The 23,136-nt window shown below is 43.3% G+C and overlaps 1 protein-coding gene and 1 pseudogene across 1 annotated transcript; one reads left to right on the top strand and one right to left on the bottom strand.

The window, feature by feature from the left end:
- Nucleotides 1–2,065: 2,065 nt before the first annotated feature.
- Nucleotides 2,066–15,926, bottom strand: commd1 (copper metabolism (Murr1) domain containing 1). Its single transcript, XM_041838974.2, has 3 exons — nucleotides 15,709–15,926; nucleotides 14,883–15,170; nucleotides 2,066–3,053 (listed from the first exon to the last, which is right to left on the bottom strand). Exons 1-3 carry the CDS (start codon nucleotides 15,880–15,882, stop codon nucleotides 2,946–2,948), a joined length of 570 nt encoding a protein of 189 aa, XP_041694908.2. The 5' UTR covers nucleotides 15,883–15,926; the 3' UTR covers nucleotides 2,066–2,945.
- A 372-nt stretch (nucleotides 15,927–16,298) lies between these two features.
- LOC121532638 lies at nucleotides 16,299–20,684 on the top strand (annotated as a pseudogene).
- Nucleotides 20,685–23,136: the final 2,452 nt, after the last annotated feature.

The following is a 23,136-nucleotide window of genomic DNA, read 5'->3' as shown; positions in this document are numbered from 1 at the left end:
CCTCAACTTCCTCTTTACAATAATCTTATAGTAAGTCCACTTTAACATAACTTTCCCAGCAGTGTCACACTGGTCGTTTCATCCTTCAGGGAAGGGGGAAGTTGAGGTGTGTGAGCTTTTTCTTTACTTGAGAATGGCAAAAGCCCTGTGTTCTCCAGTCAACCCAACACCATTAAGACTCTAAAAGGAAGTGACAATGTAATTAAATCCATTTCAAGCCTCTCAAAGTTCCTAATTTCCCAGTTCAATAGTAAACTCTGGTTGCTGTGCACACACACACACACACACACACACACACACACACACACACACACACACACACACACACACACAGTCTTGCTCATTTACGTATTAACTTGATTCAACTTCGAGTGTCACCACCCCACCTGCATTTGTCAGGACTCTGTAGTACAGTTTTCACGCTCGTTCATAACTGGTAGTGTGTGGTATTAAGCACTCAAATGAGGAGTGACAATGCATCATCTTGTCCACTCCTGGGCCTGTCCAATGAAATCATTTGTGCTTAGGTGCCAGCTGGATCGAGATGTGTGTGTTATCCATGTTGTTCAGGTGTCAAAAAGACCCAAATGCATAAGATTTCACGCTGTCACATTTTGTTTACTAATCGGAGTTGGACAGAGTGAAAGCCATATGAGATTGGTGCGCTCTAAGTAACCACAACACAACCACTGTTACCATGGTGTCCTCCACTTTATCTGCAGTGGACCCCATCTAACATACACAAACACTAACACAATGAAAGACGAGGAACGCTCATGGGAGGCAGAACCCTTGCTGCTTGTCTCTAAATACAAGGCAGACTCAAACACAAAATAATGACTACAGGCTGGTATAATTGGGTTAGCTGGAAAGTCAATTGCTTTATCTCCTGTTGTAATCATGGACCGACGCCATAATTACAACTATAACTCAGGCTGATTTATTTATAACTGCTAATTGATTGTCTCTGGGTTTCAGTCCCAATTGCACCCTATTCCCTACACAGTGTATTACTTTTTACCAGAGCCCTATGGGCCCTATTCAAATGTAGTGCACTATATAGGAAATAGGATGTAATTTGGGAGGCACCCAGGGATTTAAGCGGGGAGTCTACAGAGTCATGCTTTCGTCCGCGAGCACTTTCAAGCCTAAACCATCACATGCCCCTGCGCTAGTCCTTAACCAAAGCTCACTCCTTGTTAAATTGTTACAAAAAAATATGTCTTGAACTCCAGTAAACGTTGGACACTGTCCATGTGACTCAACGGTACAGATGCCGTTGTTACATTACAAACTGGGATTGGTCAATAATGCCTTTGAGTTGTAGATGTGACGTCAATAATGCCTTTGAGTTGTAGATGTTACAGTATGACCTGTAGCTGTCTAATCCACATCCCGTTTAATGTAAGGCTGACACCTCCAGGCTGAGGTGTTTGGCTAGGGTGTTGGGTTTCTCTTCGGGTTACGTAGTTGACAGTGCCTGGATTACGTAGTTGACTTGGGTTACGGAGTTGATGATGACTGGTTTAAGGAGCTGATTTTGGTTACTTACTGTAGTTGACGGCGTGAGGGATGTGAATGTACACCAGAAGACGTGGGTTATAGGGCCTACGGTCAGCTCAGCTCACCGCAGATGAGTAAACCACCAAATCTTCTCAACCCGTTGGTCTCATCACTGCCCCTTGTGACCACAATCATCATGTCAATACAACCATTTTAAAGATTCCCCAAGGGCCGAAATCTTCCTCCTATCACTTTACAAGGAGGGTGTGTACTTGTGTACGAGGGTGTATCAGCTCCCTGTCAAGGGTGTGTATGAATCAACTTTCCTCACCTTATCAAAGCCTTCGAGCGCCATTCTCTCCACCCTGTCAGGAAGCCAGCCGCCCCTCCTCCACTCCCCACTTCCGAGGCAACAGTGCCAGTCCGTGCAAGTCGGCTTGGTTGTCAAACAGGAACGCTATAGCTACCGTCCAGACTTTGAACAGGAATATTCGAGGAGGACAAGATACTGAGGTGACCCATGGTTCTTGGAATGCGGACGACGCAGAAAGTAGTAATGAGGTCCTTTAACTTTGTTTTATTAATTACAAAGACAAAATGAAAAGCAGCCTTTGATACACTTTGTCACAGTTTAATAAAACATTTTAACACCTGGTCCAAAGTGTTTAGCTAGGTAGCCTGATATCCCATTCTGCAAATGGGGGTAAAAACGATGACATGGACCTCCATTAGAGCAGGGCGATATGGACAAAAATCCATATCACGATAAATTGACTGAATTATCACGATAACGACAAACTAAACAATACATTTATAACATGAATGTGCACCATTTACTTATTTTGTATTACCCTTAAAACTACTACTTTGAATGTTGAAGCTATCAATTATCCAGTTAGAAATAGCGCATATTAGCAGACTTACTGCATTTAACTACACATTCCTCTAGTAAAGGCTTCTTATCTATATTGTCAATCAGTAAAATGTCCTAGATAAATGACCAGAGACATTTCCATAATTTTGCTTTTCAACAATGAAAAGTCTTTCCAATCAATCCAAAATAAACGAGACAAGAAAATAAGGATATTTAAGACATTGGGCCATTTGGGACAGCACGTAGGCCTGTCCAGGAGGGTGCAACCATACAACATATTTCAGATAATTATTTTGCATGTAGAACAGATAGGCTTGTCTGTCATGTAGAATAGCAAATCTTGTCAGTTCAATTTCTAGCCAGTGTGTACAGTAAATAAGGTATAAAGATACATCTACATAAGGCATATTTGTCCTGTCTGCTGTAAGGCAGGCTAATGTTTCCTGTCCAAGTCATAGAATGAAGGGAAATGACAGGAAATGACAGGAAAAGACAGGAAACCACAATTTATTCTACAGAATGGGAGCCTTCCTCTCTTTCTATTCACACACACACACACATTTAGACCCTAGCTGCGGTGTACGATGGTGTCGATGCTCTCCTGGATCTCAGCCATCTTCTTCAGCACCTGGTTCACCTTCGCCTCGTCAAACTCCAGACACACAAAGTCTGAGTCCTGGAAGAAAACGAGAACGGCAAAGAGGAAAAGGGATGGGGGAAGGAAGGAATGAAGGAGAAGGGAAATGTAAAATGTTATTAAGACCAAGACAACAGGCAGTAGAGCCTACTTCATGGATGATGGTTTGAGGGCTGTAGCTCAACTGACGTGACATCAGAAACATCGTGAACCTTAACTGCAGAAGGAGCAGTTCACAACAAGTCCTATTTTAAGGTCCGGCCTCTCAGCCACATAAAGTGGGAGCAAAGGTCAGATTAGGAAACGCCTATAAACATCCACTGAGTGACATCATAGAGCTGTAAGAACTAGACTTTGTTTTGCAGTGGTGCTAAAGATGGGACCTGAGATCTAAGCCAGTTTGTGACCTCCGTTGAGCCTTTTGAAAGCTTATTCAACACTTTGTGCTACAGGAAGAGGTGTGTGGGAAAAAGGGGTCAGAAATTGAACAGAAAGAGGAAGCTAGGACCAGGATGTGGTCTAGACACACTCAGTTAGGAACACCTTGTTCTTTCTCTTTCCAACGGACAACAAACTAAAAAGGACTAATGGAAATAAACATTCATGAATAAGCCATTATAAATGCTTCTACATTATTTTTTTATAAAGGTTTATAAATGATGAAACTCATTTGTAAATAGTTTATTAACGCTTATTCAAGAGTTCTTTTCAACATGATACCAAGAAAATAACACAGTGGACAAAGATGAATGATTTCAGAAGATTGTTGTAAGTGCGGTAAGATGACCTAGAGGTACATGTAGCAACACTTACTGACAAAATAAAAGGCAACAGTTGCCCACTTTGCCTGTAGCACAGTCATTTGAGTTTTCCCCATTTATAACAGTGCCCCTTGAAACTCTCACTTTCGTTCTCTCTTACCCTCTTCTGAGGCATTTCAAAAATAGCCTCCAATATCCCTAGTGAGAATGTGACCTTTAACCAGCGTGCCATCAAAGAGAGATGACGACAGGAACAGGGGATAAGGAGAAATGAGGGAAAAGGAGGAGAAGACCTCTAAAAAAAACAGTTGACTGTCCAAGGGCATCCATACCCCTTGGAGAGCTACTTTTGAATCTTAACATGATGTTATGTGGCATCATGTTTAACACAATGGTCAGTTAGGACTAGAATAAATATAGAAGCTGATCACAGAACAGTGAAGTAAAGTCAGGAGAGCAACTATAGCACCTGCCCTTAAAGGAAAACTCCACCCAAAAAAAAACTATATTTTGGTATGTTTCATTAGTCTATTGTTGATATAGTCCCAAAATGGTTTTGCATGTCCCCAATCAAGTTTTCAAAATATATAACAACATATAAATACATCATACCGGCTGTATTTCTGTATTTTGAAAGTTATACATCTTGAAAAGTTGAACGCTGACATGCAAAACATTTTGGGATATTTGAGTCTGAGTATATTTTCAAATGAGTCGCAGTGTACACAGACCATGTGCAGACCGGGTGATTAGCTTATCTACTCCTCAATTTCTATGATGTGTAGCGTCTTCATTACATGCCACTGAAAAATGAATGAACGTCCCTTGGTGGCCGCAATAGGACACGAGCCCCTCCATCTGTCCATGTCATTGTTAGTCTGATTGTTCCCGAGAGTGGACATCACCACACAATGGCCCTATCACCTCTCTTAAAGAACCGTTGCCTGGTTACTGGCTACCGCTGCCCTATTTCTTTCCACCGTCGTTTGTTTGTTTGAAGCGTGTCTGTTGCCCGGGACGATTCAGTGTTCATTTCGGTTGGCGAGAGAGAAGACCCTCTTGAACTTGTCTGTCCACCTCAGCTTAATGGAATGCCAGGCGCATTGTTCAAACTGTCACTCAAGTCTATAAAACACAAACATTGTGGCTTAGTGATTAGGACTTGATAGATCAAGTTAAGATGAAGTTACACTGTGTAATGTTGCATAGGCTGAATGAACACTAAACGCCCTGAACACCTATAATAATTTACTTTTATTAGGCTGCAAAACAGTTACTGTATAAGTGCTCCACATTAGCTTTAATACCATCAATTTACTGTTCACCAACTTGTTTAGCCTACTAAATTTTCAACTAAGTACCGTATGAGGCACACCTCAATCCTAATCTTCCTCTACTCTCAGGTGAAAATAGGTAGTAAATTCACCATAGTGACAGCAACTGAATTTATCAATAACTCCTCTCATACAACAGCACAGTAGAGACTTCAACTAAGTGGTGTCTTGTCTTCAAGGGCGTGCTGCTCCGCTGGCCTCATTTTCAGTACCAGGGGAGTGGCAGACTGTCACAGATCTGAGGGAAATGGGAGCCCCATTGCCATTGGCAATGAAGCTGGCCAGCCCCAACTGCCTCAGACACCAGAGCGACTGCTTACACCAGTAGCACCGGCAGCTGACATCACCTGTACACGTTCTCAAATGTGCTTGACCCCCACAGTGACCCACATCCACACAGTGCCACATGCCCATTCGGCTGGACATGACAAAACACAGGTAACCAGGGGTGTATATTCATTAGCGCACAAAGTAGCAAACGTTTTGCAACAAAAACAGGCGTTTCTTATTGGAAAAATTCAGGTAGGTCCTGTTTGGTTACTAGTGAAGACATTCCTTAAACTGTATGTTGAATGATACAAGTGTTTATTCTGTTTGGTTAAGTATGTGCTGTTATGCTAGCCAGGTGTGGAGGGAAAAATGCATTGAGAAAGAACTACGTTGCAGACCATCGATGCACTCTAAAAGTGTTTTTAAGTTCTCTTTGAGGGAGCATTAACAGTATGCATGTGTTTATGTTTAGCCTACACACTGCTAACAGCAAAATAAACGGAATGATATGCTATATAGGCCTACACAGCATACCTGGCACAATTAACCGAGAATGGTTTGCTAACGGGCGACTGTAAAATGTGTAATACAAAAGGACACATAGAAGACACTGAATACAAACTGTAATTTTAGACCCACTACAGGTCAGACAGGTCAACCGAAAGACAACTATAAGCCTATCCAATCTATCTTTCATCACCATTGTGTGCATAACCAGTAACCACCAATCACTCCTTAGGTCTGAATACAGTAGTTTCACAAGTTGGGCTGCGTCTCAAGTCATGGCAATCTATTCCATTTAGTGCACTACTTTTGAGGGCCATAGGCTCTGATCAAAAGTAGTGCACTATATAGGGAATACAGTGCCATTTGGGATGCACACAAGAGTTAGAATGCTGACTCACTGTTGCTACACCCATTCCTCTCTTCAGTATTGAGGCACCTGAGAACCGGATCTGTCATCATATATTAGAGATCTAATTGAATACACTCAATAGGCCACGCCCAGGATCGCACGGCACGCTAATGCATTTGTTTACTGGAAAAACAATAACAAGACATGAGATGATGAGAGAGCTAGCCAAAATAGAGCCGGGGCTTATCGTGAGATATGATACCCCAACCTGGTCTCAGAGCATTTCGTATTATTCTGTATGTAAAACCGATACACTAAATTTGGTATGGTATGTAGTCATTTGTGGATGTCCATCAACCATTTAATATGATATGTTACGAATTACAATTCGTATTATGTAACAAATTTGAAAACGTACAATATGTTACAAATTTGCAAACATACAATATGTTAAGAATTTGCAAAACGTATGATATGTTACGAATTCTAGCAAGGTGGCGAACATTAGCTAGCTGACTAACGTTAGCTAGGCTAGGGTTAAGTTTAGGAGTTAGGTTAAAGGGTAAGGGTTAATGTTAGGGTTAGGGGAAGGGTTAGCTAACATGCTAAGTAGTTGCAAAGTAGCTAAAAAGTAGTAAGTAGTTGAAAAATTGCTAATTTGCTAAAATGCTAAAGTTGTCTGTGACCTTTGACTTGTTAGACGTTCACGTTTTACGCCCAACCTTAAGTAATCATCTGTCTTATGTAACCATACCAAACGTAACATATACTAATTTGAGTGGGCTGGCTTTACATTTACTATGTTACATCTAGTCTATGAGACCAGGCTGGATACCCTGGGAATACAAGTGTGCTCCCGTTACTGTTATCGAGAGACAACAAACGGAAGAATGATGGGAGAGAAGACAACCGGAAAATTGTCATTTAAGACTTCACTGTGCAGTCCTCTGAGAAATCTCCTGTGTGGAGAGAAGAATTGGTCATGCCTTCTGTGTTTGCCATTGATTGACATATAGGTAAACACATTGACATGTAAGAACAGTAATAAGCCAGCATACTGAGACAATAGGACAGGGAGATAATGTGTAATAAGCAATCACCCTCCTCTACTTTCAATGTCTTTTGACTCTCCACCCTCCAATTAAAGACACCTAATGTTACATGCCAGCTATCATCTATAGGCAGGAATTGGAATGCCTCATACCTATCATATTTCTTCACTTTCCTAACTCTTGAATTGGCACACACACAGAACAAACCTTCCCTTTTGACACTTTGGTCAAAAACAATTTGGTCATAGGGATTCAATCAACATTCTTTCTGCCTGACGGCTGATATCGTTAGTGCATTATGTCTTTGACTTCACAAGGTAAAGGAGGTTGGGTTGGGTCGCTGTGGGTAAAGACACTGCCTAACAACAGAGACAAACAACCCAAGCCTGTTTTGTAAATCATCAAACGTCAGACTGGGAGCTCCTCTCGACTCCACGGATCACTGGTGCAAAGCACTGTCTGTCAAATGTAATGCACTTACAGTAGTCAAATGTAATGCACTTACAGTAGTCTCCCGAGTGGCGCAGTGGTCTAAGGCACTGCATCGCTGTGCCACTAGAGATCCTGGTTCGAATCCAGGCTCTGTCGTAGCCGGCCGTGACCGGGAGACCAATGGGGCAGCGCACTATTCGCCCCAGCGTCGTCTAGGGTAGGGGAGGGAATGGCCGGCAGGGATGTAGCTCAGTTGGTAGAGCATGGCGTTTGCAACGCCAGGGTTGTGGGTTCGATTCCCACGGGGGTATAAAAAAATTAAAGAATGTAAGTCGCTCTGGATAAGAGCGTCTGCTAAATGACGTAAATGTAGGAGAACTAAGGCTTAGGCTGTCATGCAGATGAAAAGTCAAGAGCAACAACTGGATGGCCTTGGTTAATGGTGTCCAGTAGGACAAAACGTTTTACAATGGGAAAAACAAATACGTGTTCTTATTGGACGAGATCCTGTAGCACCTCCATTTTGAAATGTTTCATAACATTTCGTGCCTACAGAAGAGGAACATGTGCTATATGAAATGTAAGAATGTGGAAACTACACCCTCATACATTACCCACATAGTATGTGGGTAATGTCCAGCCTACCGGACATAGGCTGGACATGTTCCGCTTTTTTAGCCACATAATCACTGGGCAAATGATTGTGAACTGTTACAGAACCAATTTGGTTCTGTAGACTCGTGCAACTGTTTGTTTTACAGATGTGACCTTGTTAATCTTACTGCACACAGACTACCAATGGTCCATTGGCCTCTAGCTTGCATGCTGTAATTGTGCTACTAGATTACAAAGTGAAGTTATTGATTTACCACATGTTATTGTAAGACAGTCTCTCCCACTGCCAAATAAAAATAAAAATGTCAACAGACCACTTCTATTCACCCTAGTAAAAATGATGTCTTCATAAATCGGCTTTGAATCTGCTTTAGTATCCATGAAAAGGCACAATGGCTGTGGTTACAGCAAGGATGTGATTGGGTCAGATTAGAATATCTTTTTGATCCCAGATAAAAGCTGAAGCTCCATTGGGAACGGAGCAGACACCACCCAGCCCATTATTAGGCTATACCAAGTTTATTTAATATGTGGGAGCGGAAGCTATACTCCATTTTAGCTCAAGTCTACAGGGAGCTTCCGATTCAGAGTAAATAGGCCTGTGTGTTGAATGAAAATGGGCCACTCCGGTCTATTAGAAGATGAGACATGCAAAAGGAACAAGAAGCCATTTTGAAATATTGTCTTGATTGTATTCTGTATATTTCATATATTTTTTCCTGTTAAATTAGGTCATTTCTGGGCAATATTTCTGGGGGAGCCCTTTTGGCTCAAGAGCACCCTCAGAAGCAAAAGTTCTGTATAGCCTTTTCAAGCAGTTGACTCTAGAGAGTCAAGACTATAGAAGCATTAGCAGGACAAACTAACCCACCAACCAACCAACCATAGGATGGATGTAGCTCAGTCATGCAGATAAGAAGACGTCCAACAGCTGGAATAGAGCCAGTTTGGTGCTTTGGCCGTTGGTGATTAAGATGAGGAAAGGGGCGGGGCAAGCTGATCCTAGGGCTGTTGCGGTGACCGTATTCGGTCACAAGTCATGAAGGCAGTCAAATTCCACATGACCGTTTAGTCACGGTAATTAGGCTTCTCCAAGCTCTGATGCTGTTGCTGCTCATTAGTAGCCTACCAAACGTGCTAACTGCCTGGTACTCAGCACTCTATTGTCCCTCTAATCACTCTGACATCAATGCAAATGTATTCGAAAATCTAATCAAACACTTCATGAGAGCCCATGAGCTCATGTTGCGCAACATTTCTATAGGCTACGCAATTGCGGGAGAAAACAGAGTGATGGCCGTTAATAAAAAGAGGATCCCATCAGCTTTCTATAGGCTAGGCCTACTATATTTATTTCTCAACTTTCCTAATATTAAGCACATTGCTTATATTTACAACAGGCATATAGCCTACCTGGCTGGCATGAAAACAAACCACGGGGAAAAGCGTCCTCCATTCGCTATTTAAGTGCATTTCCCGCTGCCCCTTTTTCGATACAGATGCATAATAATGGTCCATTCTAAATCAAAACAAATGTCAAACATATTGTGTAGTATATGTAAAGACAAGATTAAATCAAGAATAGTCTGATGGGTGAAAATATTAGCCTATCACTTGTGAATTATATATTATCACTTGTGAATGATGTCCAGCATAAGAAACAATACCTTTGTTTTGCGACTTGTTCGAATCATAGTCGCACACCTCATGTAGCCTAGCCCATAGGCCTATAATAAGGTTTGTATCACAGCTAAAATGGCCAAATAACTTCTTAAAATTAAGCACATTAATCTGCTTTACAAGGGGTGTAGAGCCTAACTGGCATACATAAGCAACACGTGAGTTTCAAGTTTGGGGAAGATAACTTTCACCATAAAAATGCACCTTTATAATAAAAGCATTACATGTATAATTGCATTTGCGGTCACTTTTGATAATAGTGTTTTCCGCTAATGGAACATTTGCGCTTATAGCCTACTACCATGTGCGCATTGCTGCGCTTATAATGTGAAGAAATAGCCTAATAGTTTATCAACATTTTAAGCTAAACGTTCTGATATGTTGCGTCAGCCACATTGCATAAAAAAATGTTTTTTGATGCTAGTGGTTGTATTAATTTGGGATCTATCGCATCCCACAACTGTCCCAGACTATGTTTGGAATATTTATTTCTCGCACAGAATAGGTCGACTTTTGTACTATGGGGGATAGTAGATTGACATAGGCTAGTCCTTTTGCTGTTCGTTAGGCCTACTCATCTTGTTGGCTGACGAAAAGTATGTGGACAGTTCTTCCAATATCTTCAATATGCACCTCGGAATTGGATAAGGACGCGCGCAGTTGCATCCCGGATGTGTCTGTCTTCACTTGTAGCCTGTGAGAAAGACCCGATCACGTGACGGAGAGCGGTGTGAAGAAAAACGCTTTGGATTGCGCAGCACACTCAGGGAGAAGGGCACAACGCAGCACTAAAGTTACATTAATAACTCTAAATTATGCATATAGGAGTACCTATTTCTTTGTTAACCGCTCAACACAGAATAGTGCGCACTCCCTAAAATTGTTTGGAGAAAATATTTATATTCTATTCAGCTTTGTTCAATTGTATTCTTCTTACTATAAAATAATGCGATGGAATTATAAGCAAATCTTGTCTGCTAAATGAACTAGTGTAGCCCACAGCCATTTGGCATAGCCACATCAGGACACCTCAGAGTATGCTATTATTTTCTTCTGAAATAGACTACATTTTATTCATATCATGCTTCATTAGACCTAAAATAAAAAATTGTATTTATTGTGAAGGTGTAGGCTATATTACATGGATTTATTAGACTTTTTTAAAATGGCTTGTAGGCTGTGTGTGGAAGCCAGGAAATGCTAAATGTGTTTATGTTAATTAACGATCAATTACCGTGAGACCGACATTTATTTGCTCGACAATCACCGGCTGACGAAATTCCGTGACCGCCACAGCCCTAGCTGATCCCAGACCTGTAACCTCCGTGGTGGTGGCTTCAGCTGGGGTCTGTCAGTTGACTTGGTGTGTGTCCCAAATGGCACCCTATTCCCTCTGGTCAAAAGTAATGCCCTATAGGGAATAGGGTGCCATTTGGGACGCACCCTTCAAAATACTTTCCCCCTCTCAGACGCTCTATGGATTATCCACGTGGACATCTGGGCCGCGGCGTCCATAGCGACATTAATATTTTTCCTTCTTCAACAGTACCAGTCAAAGTTTAGACACACCTACTCATTCAAGGATTTTTTTTTATTTTGTACTATTTTCTACATTGTAGAATAATAGTGAAGACATCAAAACTATGAAATAACACATATGGAATCATGTAGTAACCAAAAAAGTGTTAAACAAATCAAAATATACTTTATATTCTTCAAAGTAGCCACCCTTTGCCTTGATGACAGCTTTGCACACTCTTGGCATTCTCTCAACCAACAGTTTTTCCAACAGTCTTGAAGGAGTTCCCACATATGCTGAGCACTTGTTGGCTGCTTTTCCTTCACTCTGCGGTCCAACTCATCCCAAACCATCTCAACTGGGTTGAGGTCAGGTGATTGTGGAGGCCAGGTCATCTGATGCAGCACTCCATCACTCTCCTTAGTCAAATAGCCATTACACAGCTGTGTTTTGGGTCATTGTCCTGTTGAAAAACAAATTATAGTCCCACTAAGCGCAAACCAGATGGGATTGCGTATCGCTGCAGAATGCTGTGGTAGACATGCTGGTTAAGTATGCCTTGAATTTAAATAATCACAGTGTCACCAGCAAAGCACCCCCACACCTCCTCCTCCATGCTTTACGGTTGGAAATACACATGCAGATATCATCCGTTCACCTACTCTGCGTCTCACAAGGACACGGCGGTTGGAACCAAAAATCTCAAATTTGGACAGATTTCCACCGGTCGAATGTCCATTGCTCGTGTCTCTTGGCACAAGCAAGTCTCTTCTTATTGGTGTCCTTTAGTTGTGGTTTCTTTGCAGCAATTCAACCATGAAGGCCTGATTCACGCAGTCTCCTCTGAACAGTTGATGTTGAGGTGTGTCTGTTACTTGAATTCTGTGAAGCATTTATTTGGGCTGCAATCTGAGCCATTAACTCTAATGAACTTATCCTCTGCAGCAGAGGTAACTCTGGGTCTTCCTTTACTGTGGCGGTCCTCATGAGAGCCAGCACTTGATAGTTTCTGCGACTGCACTTGAAGAAACTTTCAAAGTTCTTGAAATTTTCCGGATTGACTGACCTTCATGTCTTAAAGTAATGATGGACTGTTGTTTCTCTTTGCTTATTTGAGCGGTTCTTGCCATAATATGGACTTGGTCTTTTACCAAATAGGGCCATCTTCTGTATACCACCCCTACCTTATCACAACACAACTGATTGGCTCAAACGCATTAAGGAAATAAATTCCACAAATTAACAAGGCACACCTGTTCATTTAAATGAATTCCAGGTGACTACCTCATGAAGCTGGTTGAGAGAATGCCAAGAATGTGCAAAGCTGTCATCAGGGCAAAGGGTGGCTACTTTGAAGAATCTCAAATATAAAATATATTTTGATTTGTTTAACACTTTTCTGGTTACTACATGATTCCATGTGTTATTTCATAGTGTTGATGTCTTCACCATTATTCTACAATGTAGGAAATAGTACAAATAAAGAAAAACCATGGAACAAGTAGGTGTGTCCAAAACTTTTGACTGGTACTGTATGACCAAACCAAAGCCAATCAACATTTTGGCATCATTTTATATATAGCTTATAGATACATAGGTTACAGATGGGCCTAAGTCATTTAACCCATTCAAGTCGTAGAGATTAAATTAAATGAAATCCCACAGCATCCTAACCTAAAGCATTTAGAATTATCTTGATATGGGAGTATGAGCCTATAGACCGGTTACCTTTACTGGCTATAAAATACTTTTAATGGTAGGGACAAAAAATATATGGATTCATTGACATGGATGATGTAGATTACAACACAGTGCACTATAAAAAGTATGAGAATCAATCATGGATATAATAATCAACTAAATATAGTGTGGTGGTTGAAAGAAAAAGCTGTAGTAGGGGCAGAAAAAGCTCTACACTTACAATGTAATTTTCTTTTACAAATTGATACAATAATCATTTTCCCTGGGACTGATCTGCCTACTGGACACTGCAATGTAGTCTCACTGACTGTAGTACTAGCTCTACTCGTCTTCACATTCTAACAATGTTTTACCTTACATTAGGGCAATTCCACAGTAACAGTGATGCTGCGACACACAAACCGTCATTCTAGTAGCCCTTGTGCACAGAGTTTTATGGTTTGTTTAACTTAGCAATCATTGGTTTTTGTTTGACATACATTTTAAAGTCAAAAATCTGAGTCTCAGCATCACTGTTACCAGGGAATTTTCCATTACCATGTTTTGGACCATTGTCTTCTGACACTCCTACGCAACGCTTGTCTGTCAACCGACCAGCAGGCGATATTGTTGCATTGTGTATCTGGCGTAAGACAATGCTTTTATCACCCATAATTGTGAAATGTTTTTTTCCTGGAACTCTCCCTGCTACTAATACCTAGAAGAGAAGACACTGTAGTGTCACCAGCTAATACCAGACTAAAGGGATTGAAGCTAGAGCCAAGTCGCCATCTCAGCAGAGCCACAGAGATGCCAACTCTCCACAACAACGCTGGCCGATAACATGATAGAGGCCAGGGAAAAACAAAAAAAGGCACACACAGGGCTAGTCTTTTGGCCTGACCAAATGAACACCACTTTTGCAACAACAACAAAAAATGTGTGCCATTAAAAAGCCATACCAGGATGCTTTGATGTATTGTGATAAAAGGGGTTACAGTGATACTATTGAAATTCCAGTATAGTCCCAAACCCTCAATTATGGATGCGACCCAAAAGGCACTCTATTCCCTATATAGTGCACTACTTTGACCAGGGCTCATAGGGTCAAAAATAGTGCACTATATAGGGAATACATAGGGAATGGGGTGTCATTTGGGACACAGCTATGTGTTAGGTTGAGGACTAACAGGTGAGAGGCAGACTAGTATATGTAGCGCTGGTACAGACACAAAAATGTGGAACTATGACAAAGTAATAAATATACTGCTAAAGCAGGAAAGAGGAAGGTGAGAAGAAAATCCCTGATGTGTTCTGAACGACGTGCTCTACAGCTTCCATATAGTTTGCATAGTCCTACATTATATTGACATTACATTTCCTAGAGGTTCAACTATGCATGACTCGGTGGCCCGGGTGGGTGGAGATTTCAATTTAGGACTAATTAGATAGTTTAAAATCAAAATGTGCAAACTCCGCCCACCTGGGGCCCATTAAGGAACAAGTCCGGATGAGAAATCCTGTTGATTTCCATAAGTTACTATGTCTGAAAGCACAATTGGGGAATCAAAACATATAACTTTGGTCAGGTAGCCATGTAATGTGCTTGTACAGTCAGTGTGACTGGTATTTTAGAGTGTGGGCCTCTTCCCCCCCTTTCCCTTGTCACCTCTCCAGCCCTGCCCAGTTCCAGCTCCACCAGGGCCACGGGACTGCTGGTGGCCCCCCCTCTGCTGGCCGAGGTCTGGAGGTCCACCCTCCAGGTGAGGCCCTTCAGGCCAGGCTCCCAGCGGCTCTGGCCCAGCAGGCTCTCCATCACCCGGGCCCGGTGGCTTTTCCAGAACCGGGAGAGGGCGGCCGCCTGCTCGGCGCTCACACCCCCCGTGCCCTGCTTCCTGGTCTGGGCAGTCAGGTAGGCTTCCAGCTGGGCCTGGTCCATGTTAGCAGTGGCGATGGACTGAGAGGGGGAGAATCAAAGATTTGTTAGTCTAACAAAGAGGTTGACGTTTTTCCAGTTGTATTATCTTGTTCTGGTCAAGATAGAAATGTAGAAACAATGTCACCTCCACACCAAGGACATTGGAGGGAAATATGTGTTTACACAAGTGTTCTAGTGCTGCCATCTAGTGAAAGGTAAATCTCAGCCTGTAGGGCAGACAAACTCATTGAAAACCACTGTTGTCAACATGAATGAATCCAAACACCCTATCCTAGCAATTTATTTACAAGGCCTTTTGTTTAGTATAGTACAAATTAAATTAACTGATTGAGCTGAAAGGTTTGTTTTAGTAAGATTTTACAGACAGCAAATAAAGACAATAGAGAAACAGGTATCAAGCATATGGGCTGCAGGACTAGGTTGAGCATTTGAAACATGCAACTGTTTGCTACCTATAGCCTATCCCTATAGTCACGTAGCTAGTTACATTTCTCAAATCAATCAACACAAGAGGACTCAGCTTAGAATGATGTCAAAATGCAGAAGTTGACAGTACCTTTAAAAGACCTTTCATCTTTTCATGCATCGCGCGAAACTCCTCCTGCGTTAAGTCTGGATAAAGCTCATTTTTCAAAAGTTCCTCTGTTATTTCAGCATTATTATAATACACTATTTGTGCTATTCCATTCAGCAAACCGTTCAAAGATTTCGCTGTTTCGACATCCGCCATGTTCCAGTCCCACAAGTCACGTTACTCCTGTCATGTGTATATCCGCTCATTGGTTTGATTGGCCTACATATCCAAGAACCCCGCCCAAACTAAACAGAACAGAAACAAAATAACTACAATAGCCTAATGGAAGTATGTTAATTGTTGTACAGTCTCAAAATCAGTCTTATATGTTTATTTATTCACATCAATAGTAAAGTGGGGAAGTCCTGAAATGAGAGAACGAAAAACATATTAGCATCACGGTACAAATTGTGTCACTGCACGTGTTTGCTACATTTTGTGTAGCTAAATGCATTCTTGTTGTGTACGTACGATATAAATTAGGCTTAAGACAATTGCATTAGGCTAGTCCTAAGTATACACTACTGTACTATTACACAATTAATATATGGCAGCTTTTACCTGCATCTCCCATCCAGAACTAACCCATTTAAATGAATGATATATAGTAATTGATTCTTGAAGAATATAAGTTATAAATGCCTCATGAGTTTAGTTCAATACACACACTAATATTCCATGCAATAAATTGGCTACTTTCGGTTTCATTTCTTCAATCTTCAGCCTCCCAGCCTTATGCCCTACCAGGATAATAACCGGAAAACACTCACTAGAATGACACAGAATAGGCACAACAAGAAAGCTGCAACAACAGATCTACAGTATTTCATAAATAAGGTACTGTGGAAGTATGTATGTATGTATGTGTGTGTGTGTGTGTGTGTGTGTGTGTGTGTGTGTGTGCGCGTGTGTATGTGTATGTGCGCGCGTGTGTATTCATGGAAACAGGCACCTCAGGTTGTTTTCTCCATTTGGCATCGCATCTGTAACATCAAACACCTATTATTGTACAGTTTGTGAATTACAATATCAGCCAGTACTAACAATAATCTTAACAAATGACAAAATATTTTTTTGTGTTTGAATATAAACAGAGGTTCACAAGCTACTGACCTCAACTTCTTAAACTCAGATCATAAACTACTATGAAGTTTGAGAGCAGCATTACATGCAGAACACAGGAGGTTGGTGGCACCTTAATTGAGGAGGACAGGCTCGTGGTAATGGCTGGAGCGGAATTAATGGAATGGTATCAAATACGTTAAACAAATGGTTTCCAGGTATTTGATGCCATTCCATTCGCTCCGTTCTGGCCATTATTATGAGCCGTCCTCCCCTGAGCAGCCTCCTGTGATGCAGAATGAGGTTAGAATAGGTTGAGCTTTGTGGCTCAGAGAATGAGGATGGTAGAGTGGTTCGGTTGTATTAGGTCGTTATAGGTTGTGGCAGGATCAGGAAAGAAAGGTATTTGGCTTCAGTCCATTCAATCCAGTAGGGTACAACGTTGTGGAACTCTCACATAGAAATACAATATAGATACAAAAGCATGTGGACACCCCTTCAAATAAGTGGATTCGGCTATTTCAGCCACACACGTTTCTGACAGGTGTATCGAGCACACAGCCATGCATTCTCCATAGACAAACATTGACAGTAGAATGACTTTCAACATGGCACCGTCATAGGATGCCACCTTTCCAACAAGTCAGTTTGTCAAATTTCTGCCCTACTAGAGCTGCCCCGGTCAACTGTAAGTGCTGTTATTGTGAAGTGGAAACGTCTAGGAGCAACAACGGCTCAGCTGAGAAGTGGTAGGCCACACAAGCTCACAGAACGGGACCGCCAAGTGATGAAGAGCGTAGCGCGTAAAAGTCGTCTGTCCTCGGTTGCAACACTCACTACCGAGTTCCAAACTACCTCTGGAAGCAACGTCAGCACAAGAACTGTTCGTCGGGAGCTTCATAAAAAAATGTTCCATGGCCGAGCAGCCGCACAGTAACCTAGAGTGTGGAGGCTGTTATAGCAGCACAGGGGGGACCAACTCCATATTAATACCCATGAATTTGGAATGAGATGTTCGGAAAGTATTCAGACCCCTTGACTTTTTCCCAATTTTGTTACGTTACAGCCTTGTTCTATGACGCTACAAGCTTGGCACATCTGTATTTGGGGAGTTTCTCCCATTCTTCTCTGCAGATCCTCTCAAGCTCTGTCAGGTTGGATGGGGAGCGTCACTGCACAGCTATTTTCAGGTCTCTCCAGAGATGTTCGATCGGGTTCAAGTCCGGGCTCTGGCTGGGCAACTCAAGGACATTCAGAGACTTGTCCCGAAGCCACTCATGCGTTGTCTTGGCTGTGTGTTTAGGGTTGTTGTCCTGTTGGAAGGTGAACCTTCGCCCCAGTCTGAGGTCCTGAGTGCTCTGGAGCAGGTTTTCATCAAGGATCTCTCTGTACTTTGCTCCGTTAATCTTTCCCTCGATCCTGACTAGTCTCCCAGTCCCTGCCGCTGAAAAACATCCTCACAGCTTGCTGCGGCCACCACCATGCTTCCCCGTAGGGATGGTGCCACGTTTCCTCCAGATGTGACGCTTGGCATTCAGGCCAAAGAGTTCAATATTGGTTTAATCAGACCAGAGAAACTTGTTTCTCATGGTCTGAGAGTCCTTTAGGTGCCTTTTGGCAAACTCCAAGCGGGCTGTCATGTGCCTTTTACTGAGGAGTGGCTTCCGTCTGGCCACTCTACCATAAAGGCCTGTTGGTGCAGTGCTGCAGAGATTGTTGTCCATCTGGAAGGTTCTCCCATCTCCACAGAGGAACTCTGGAGCTCTGTCAGAGTGACCATCGCGTTCTTGGTCACCTCCCTGACCAAGGCCCTTCTCCCCTGATTGCTTAGTTTGGCCAGGCAGCCAGCTCTGTAGTATTTTTTTTTATTTAACCTTTTATTTAACTAGGCAAGTCAGTTAAGAACAAATTCTTATTTACAATGTTTACAGTAGTAGTATGCTAAACATGTTGTTTTCCTCTCTCTCCTCCTTCCTCTCTCTCCTCCCTCCTATCATTTCAGGTGTAACGATGGCTAACATTAAAACATTAAATGAAATGGGACACCTCAACTCGTCTGGCTTTGGTAGGCCTTGGCCCAGGCATGGGCTTTACCTGCTCCACTGGTTCTCCCATAAATACGTCACATTCGACAACAACGGTGACCTACGGGCGCTGTACAATCCCAAAAGGAAGGAGTTTGGCTTCCATCGCTTCGACAACCGACCCGAGTGTCACGGTAACTGTGACCAACTGCTCCCCAACCAGAACTTTCCGTACTATGAGGTGGGCAACCTGAATGCCCCAGGGGCAGATGACCTGCCTGCAGACGTTAGGCAGAACTACAAAGCGACACCAAGATAACAGCAATATGGACCGTATCATCATCAGTCTTCACCCTGGCTCGGTGTTGGATAAAGTCTATGTGACCCAACACGAGGATGTGAGGACCTTTGATCGCCAGAAAACATATCGGATCAGTAGGGGTTTGGTCAGGCTCGTCCGTAATCTGGAGCTGGAGGAGCTGCTAAGGCAAGCTGGGTACCTGGTGCCCAGGACATTATGTCAGTCTCAAGCGGCAAGAGACTCCAGCTCGAAGCCACACCATCGTTTATCAACCAGCTGTCAGCCAACCTGACCGGGTCAACATCAAGAGGCCCTCTGCCATGAGTCCCAGGCCAACACCATCAAGGGAGTCTGTGATTGACATGCCACTTGACTCAATGCCTCATGAGAGCAAAGGAAACATGCGGACACAGAGTCATGTGTCTGTCAGTATCCCCGAGAGCAGAGACTCCCTATACGCCTCGGCGGGAGAGGCGATGCTGTGTCATTCTGTAGACTGGGCCAAAGAGAGTCAAAAGAGTTGTACTACTTCCTCTCACAGGAGGAATGGGGAAAATAACCGTGGACATAATTTATTACAGTGCTCCTGTAAGTAGGTCTACATTGCAATACTATTGTAATTACTCATTATTGTTACACTGTACCTACAGCAGTGACCCCAACCCTAAGTTACCTTTTAAACAATTATTTAAATAAAGTTATTTTTTAATTAAAAATTATTTATTTCAACAAACAATCACTTCTTAATATGCGCAGATTTCTTATAGATTATAATCAACCTCTATACTTCTAGTCTAGATGAAACCACAATACAGCCCAACGGCAGCCCAGTTACCTTGTTTGGAACAGAATACAGAACCTGTTCCTGGTTTGGAACAGAATACAGAACCAGTTCCTGGTTTGGAACAGAATACAGAACCTGTTCCTGGTTTGGAACAGAATACAGAACCAGTTCCTGGTTTGGAACAGAATACAGAACCAGTTCCTGGTTTGGAACAGAATACAGAAACTGTTCCTGGTTTGGAACAGGTTTGGAAAATAATAAGCTACATCGGATGTAAATGTAACAACTCACAAATTCATAGATGGAGCTCTTGCAAAGACTGACAGCCCAGGAGATTGACATGATAGTGTGTTCCAACCAGGACTCCAACCCGGGTCCGTAGACTGTCAGTCCATCACCCAAACAGTTGGGCTAGACCAATAGGTCCAAACCTCTTCTCGAAATCACTTTGATATGTTGAAGGTATACATGGTTTGTTTACAAAGACTCAAATGACATAAAAATATAGAAGCATGGAGTAATACAACCTTACATTTTAGATGAAGCTCTTCGATAGGTGTATCCATGTCAAATGATATACTCTAGTAAATGATATGTTACTAGTTCAGTGAAATGTCTGCACAACCTTTTTGTCACTTTGGGTTATCCTTGCCTAAATCTTTTTTTGTAGGCCTTAGAATGCCCATTAAAATATAATTGTATTTTAAAGTATTATTTATTTAAATCCTAAGGGGCCTGCCTTGTCTCCAATAAGATTTCCCCAGCTAGACCTTTAGGATGCCCATGGATGAGAAAAATTTGTAAAATAAGTGAATTTGTTCCATATGATTTATAGGCTTAATCTGATGTATTCAAGTTGATTTTTTATTACTATTTTACATTAAATAGAATATTTGTTATGTATCTACTGTCTATGAATTTCTACTGTCTATGAATTTCAGGGTGGTTACATTGCTCCAGCCCTATCCCTCAGATGTTGTCACGATCGTCTAGTAGCGAAGTAGACCAAGGCGCAGCGTTGAAAGCAAACATATTTATTTTATCAAGATCACACGATCAAAACAACGAAACGTGACGTCCTTGGTTACAAAAACAAACCAACACGGAACAAGAAACCACAACACAAAGTGAAAAGACCGATAGTTAAATATGGCTCCCAATCAGAGACAACCAGCTGTCACTCGTTGCCTCTGATTGGGAGTCACTCAGCCCAACATAGAAAATCAAACATAGAATACACACCCTGGCTCAACATAACATTGTCCCCAGAACCAGGGCGTGACAGTACCCCCCCCTAAAGGCGCGGACTCCGACCGCGCCAACTAAATCCCACAGGGGAGGGACCGGGTGGGCACTCCGCCTTGGCGGCGGATCCGGCTCCGGGCCTGATCCCCACTCCCTCTCCAACCCCCCAAAGTACCCCTGGTCCGGTCTGGCCCCGCTGGCCGGAGCCGGACTGACGATACGCACGCCTGGCTTGGTGCGTGGAGCAGGAATGGACCGGACTGGGCTGGCGACGCGCACCCCAGACTTGGTGCGGAGAGCAGGAACGGGCCGGACAGGGCTGACGAAACGCACCACAGACTTGGTGCGGAGAGCAGGCACGGGCCGTGCCGGACTGATGACACACACCACTGGCTTGGTGCGGGGAGCTTGGATGGGCCGGACTGGGCTGGCGACGCACCCCGTAGGCTTGGTGCGTGGAGCAGGAACTGGCCGGGCTGGGCTGGCGACGCACACCGTAGGCTTGGTGCGGAGAGCAGGAACGGGCCGGACAGGGCTGACGAAACGCACCACAGAATTGGTGCGGAGAGCAGGCACGGGCCGTGCCGGACTGATGACGCACACCACTGGCTTGGTGCGGGGAGCTTGGATGGGCCGGACTGGGCTGGCGACGCACCCCGTAGGCTTGGTGCGTGGAGCAGGGACAGGCCGGGCTGGGCTGGCGACGCGCACCGTACACTTGGTGCGAGGGGCTGGAACAGGCCGGACCGTACTGGGGACACACACCACTGGCTCTACCTCGGGATCTGGAACGGGCCGGACCGGACTGGTAACACACCCCAGTACCTCTCGCCGTGCCTCTACATCCTCCATCCCCTCTTCGACCAGTGGCCCCCGTAACCTGGCGGCCTCCTCTGGCAACCCGCTGGGCCGCTCTATCGCGGCCTCCTGCTGGTCCGACGTCGTGAGCCCCCCCCTAAAAATGTTCTGGGGGTCTCTCCTCCCCGTGGGCCAGGCCTCCATCGTTCTTGCCAGACTCTCACCCCACTGCTCCAAAGTCCAACCTCTCTCCTCTTCTCTTGGCTTGGCCCAGTCGAGACTCCTACTCAACTGCTCCCAAGTCCATCCTCTCTCTTCTTCACGCTGCTTGGTCCTGTTATGGTGGTTTCTTCTGTCACGATCGTCTAGTAGCGAAGTAGACCAAGGCGCAGCGTTGAAAGCAAACATATTTATTTTATCAAGATCACACGATCAAAACAACGAAACGTGACGTCCTTGGTTACAAAAACAAACCAACACGGAACAAGAAACCACAACACAAAGTGAAAAGACCGATAGTTAAATATGGCTCCCAATCAGAGACAACCAGCTGTCACTCGTTGCCTCTGATTGGGAGTCACTCAGCCCAACATAGAAAATCAAACATAGAATACACACCCTGGCTCAACATAACATTGTCCCCAGAACCAGGGCGTGACAGATGTTTACCAAAAACAGTGGCGGGGTACCACTTTGTTATTAATTGAACTGCAGATTGACCTTTAATAATCGTAATTCTCTTTCAATAATGCATCTGTACATAGTTGATTTTCTGTAAAACCAAGGCCAATAGTTTATAATTTCCCACAGTGTGTCACGCCCTGGCTCTGGGGACTCTTAAAGGTTGAGCCAGGGTGTGGATTTTTCTATGTTTAGTTTTTCTATGTTTTCGTTCTAGATCGTTTAGATCTATGTTGGCCAGGGTGGTTCCCAATCAGAGGCAGCTGTAGCTCGTTGTCTCTGATTGGGGTCCATACTTAGGCAGCCTGTGTTGCACTAGTATTTGTGGGATCTTGATCCGTAGAGGTTTGTGTTGCTGTAACCTCAGGACTTCACGTATCGTTTGTTGTGTTTGTCGTTAAGTACGTTGAATAAAGTATGTACGCTTATCACGCTGCGCCTTGGTCCGTGTCTTCAGTCGACGATCGTGACACAGTGTTGTAACAGCTCTGTTCTAATTGGTTAAACAGCTTATT

This window comes from Coregonus clupeaformis, chromosome 20 (assembly GCF_020615455.1).
Source record: "Coregonus clupeaformis isolate EN_2021a chromosome 20, ASM2061545v1, whole genome shotgun sequence".
NCBI classification, from domain to species: domain Eukaryota; kingdom Metazoa; phylum Chordata; class Actinopteri; order Salmoniformes; family Salmonidae; genus Coregonus; species Coregonus clupeaformis.
The sequence above is the reverse complement of the archived record's forward strand: the minus strand, read 5'-3'. Positions and strand labels throughout refer to the sequence as shown.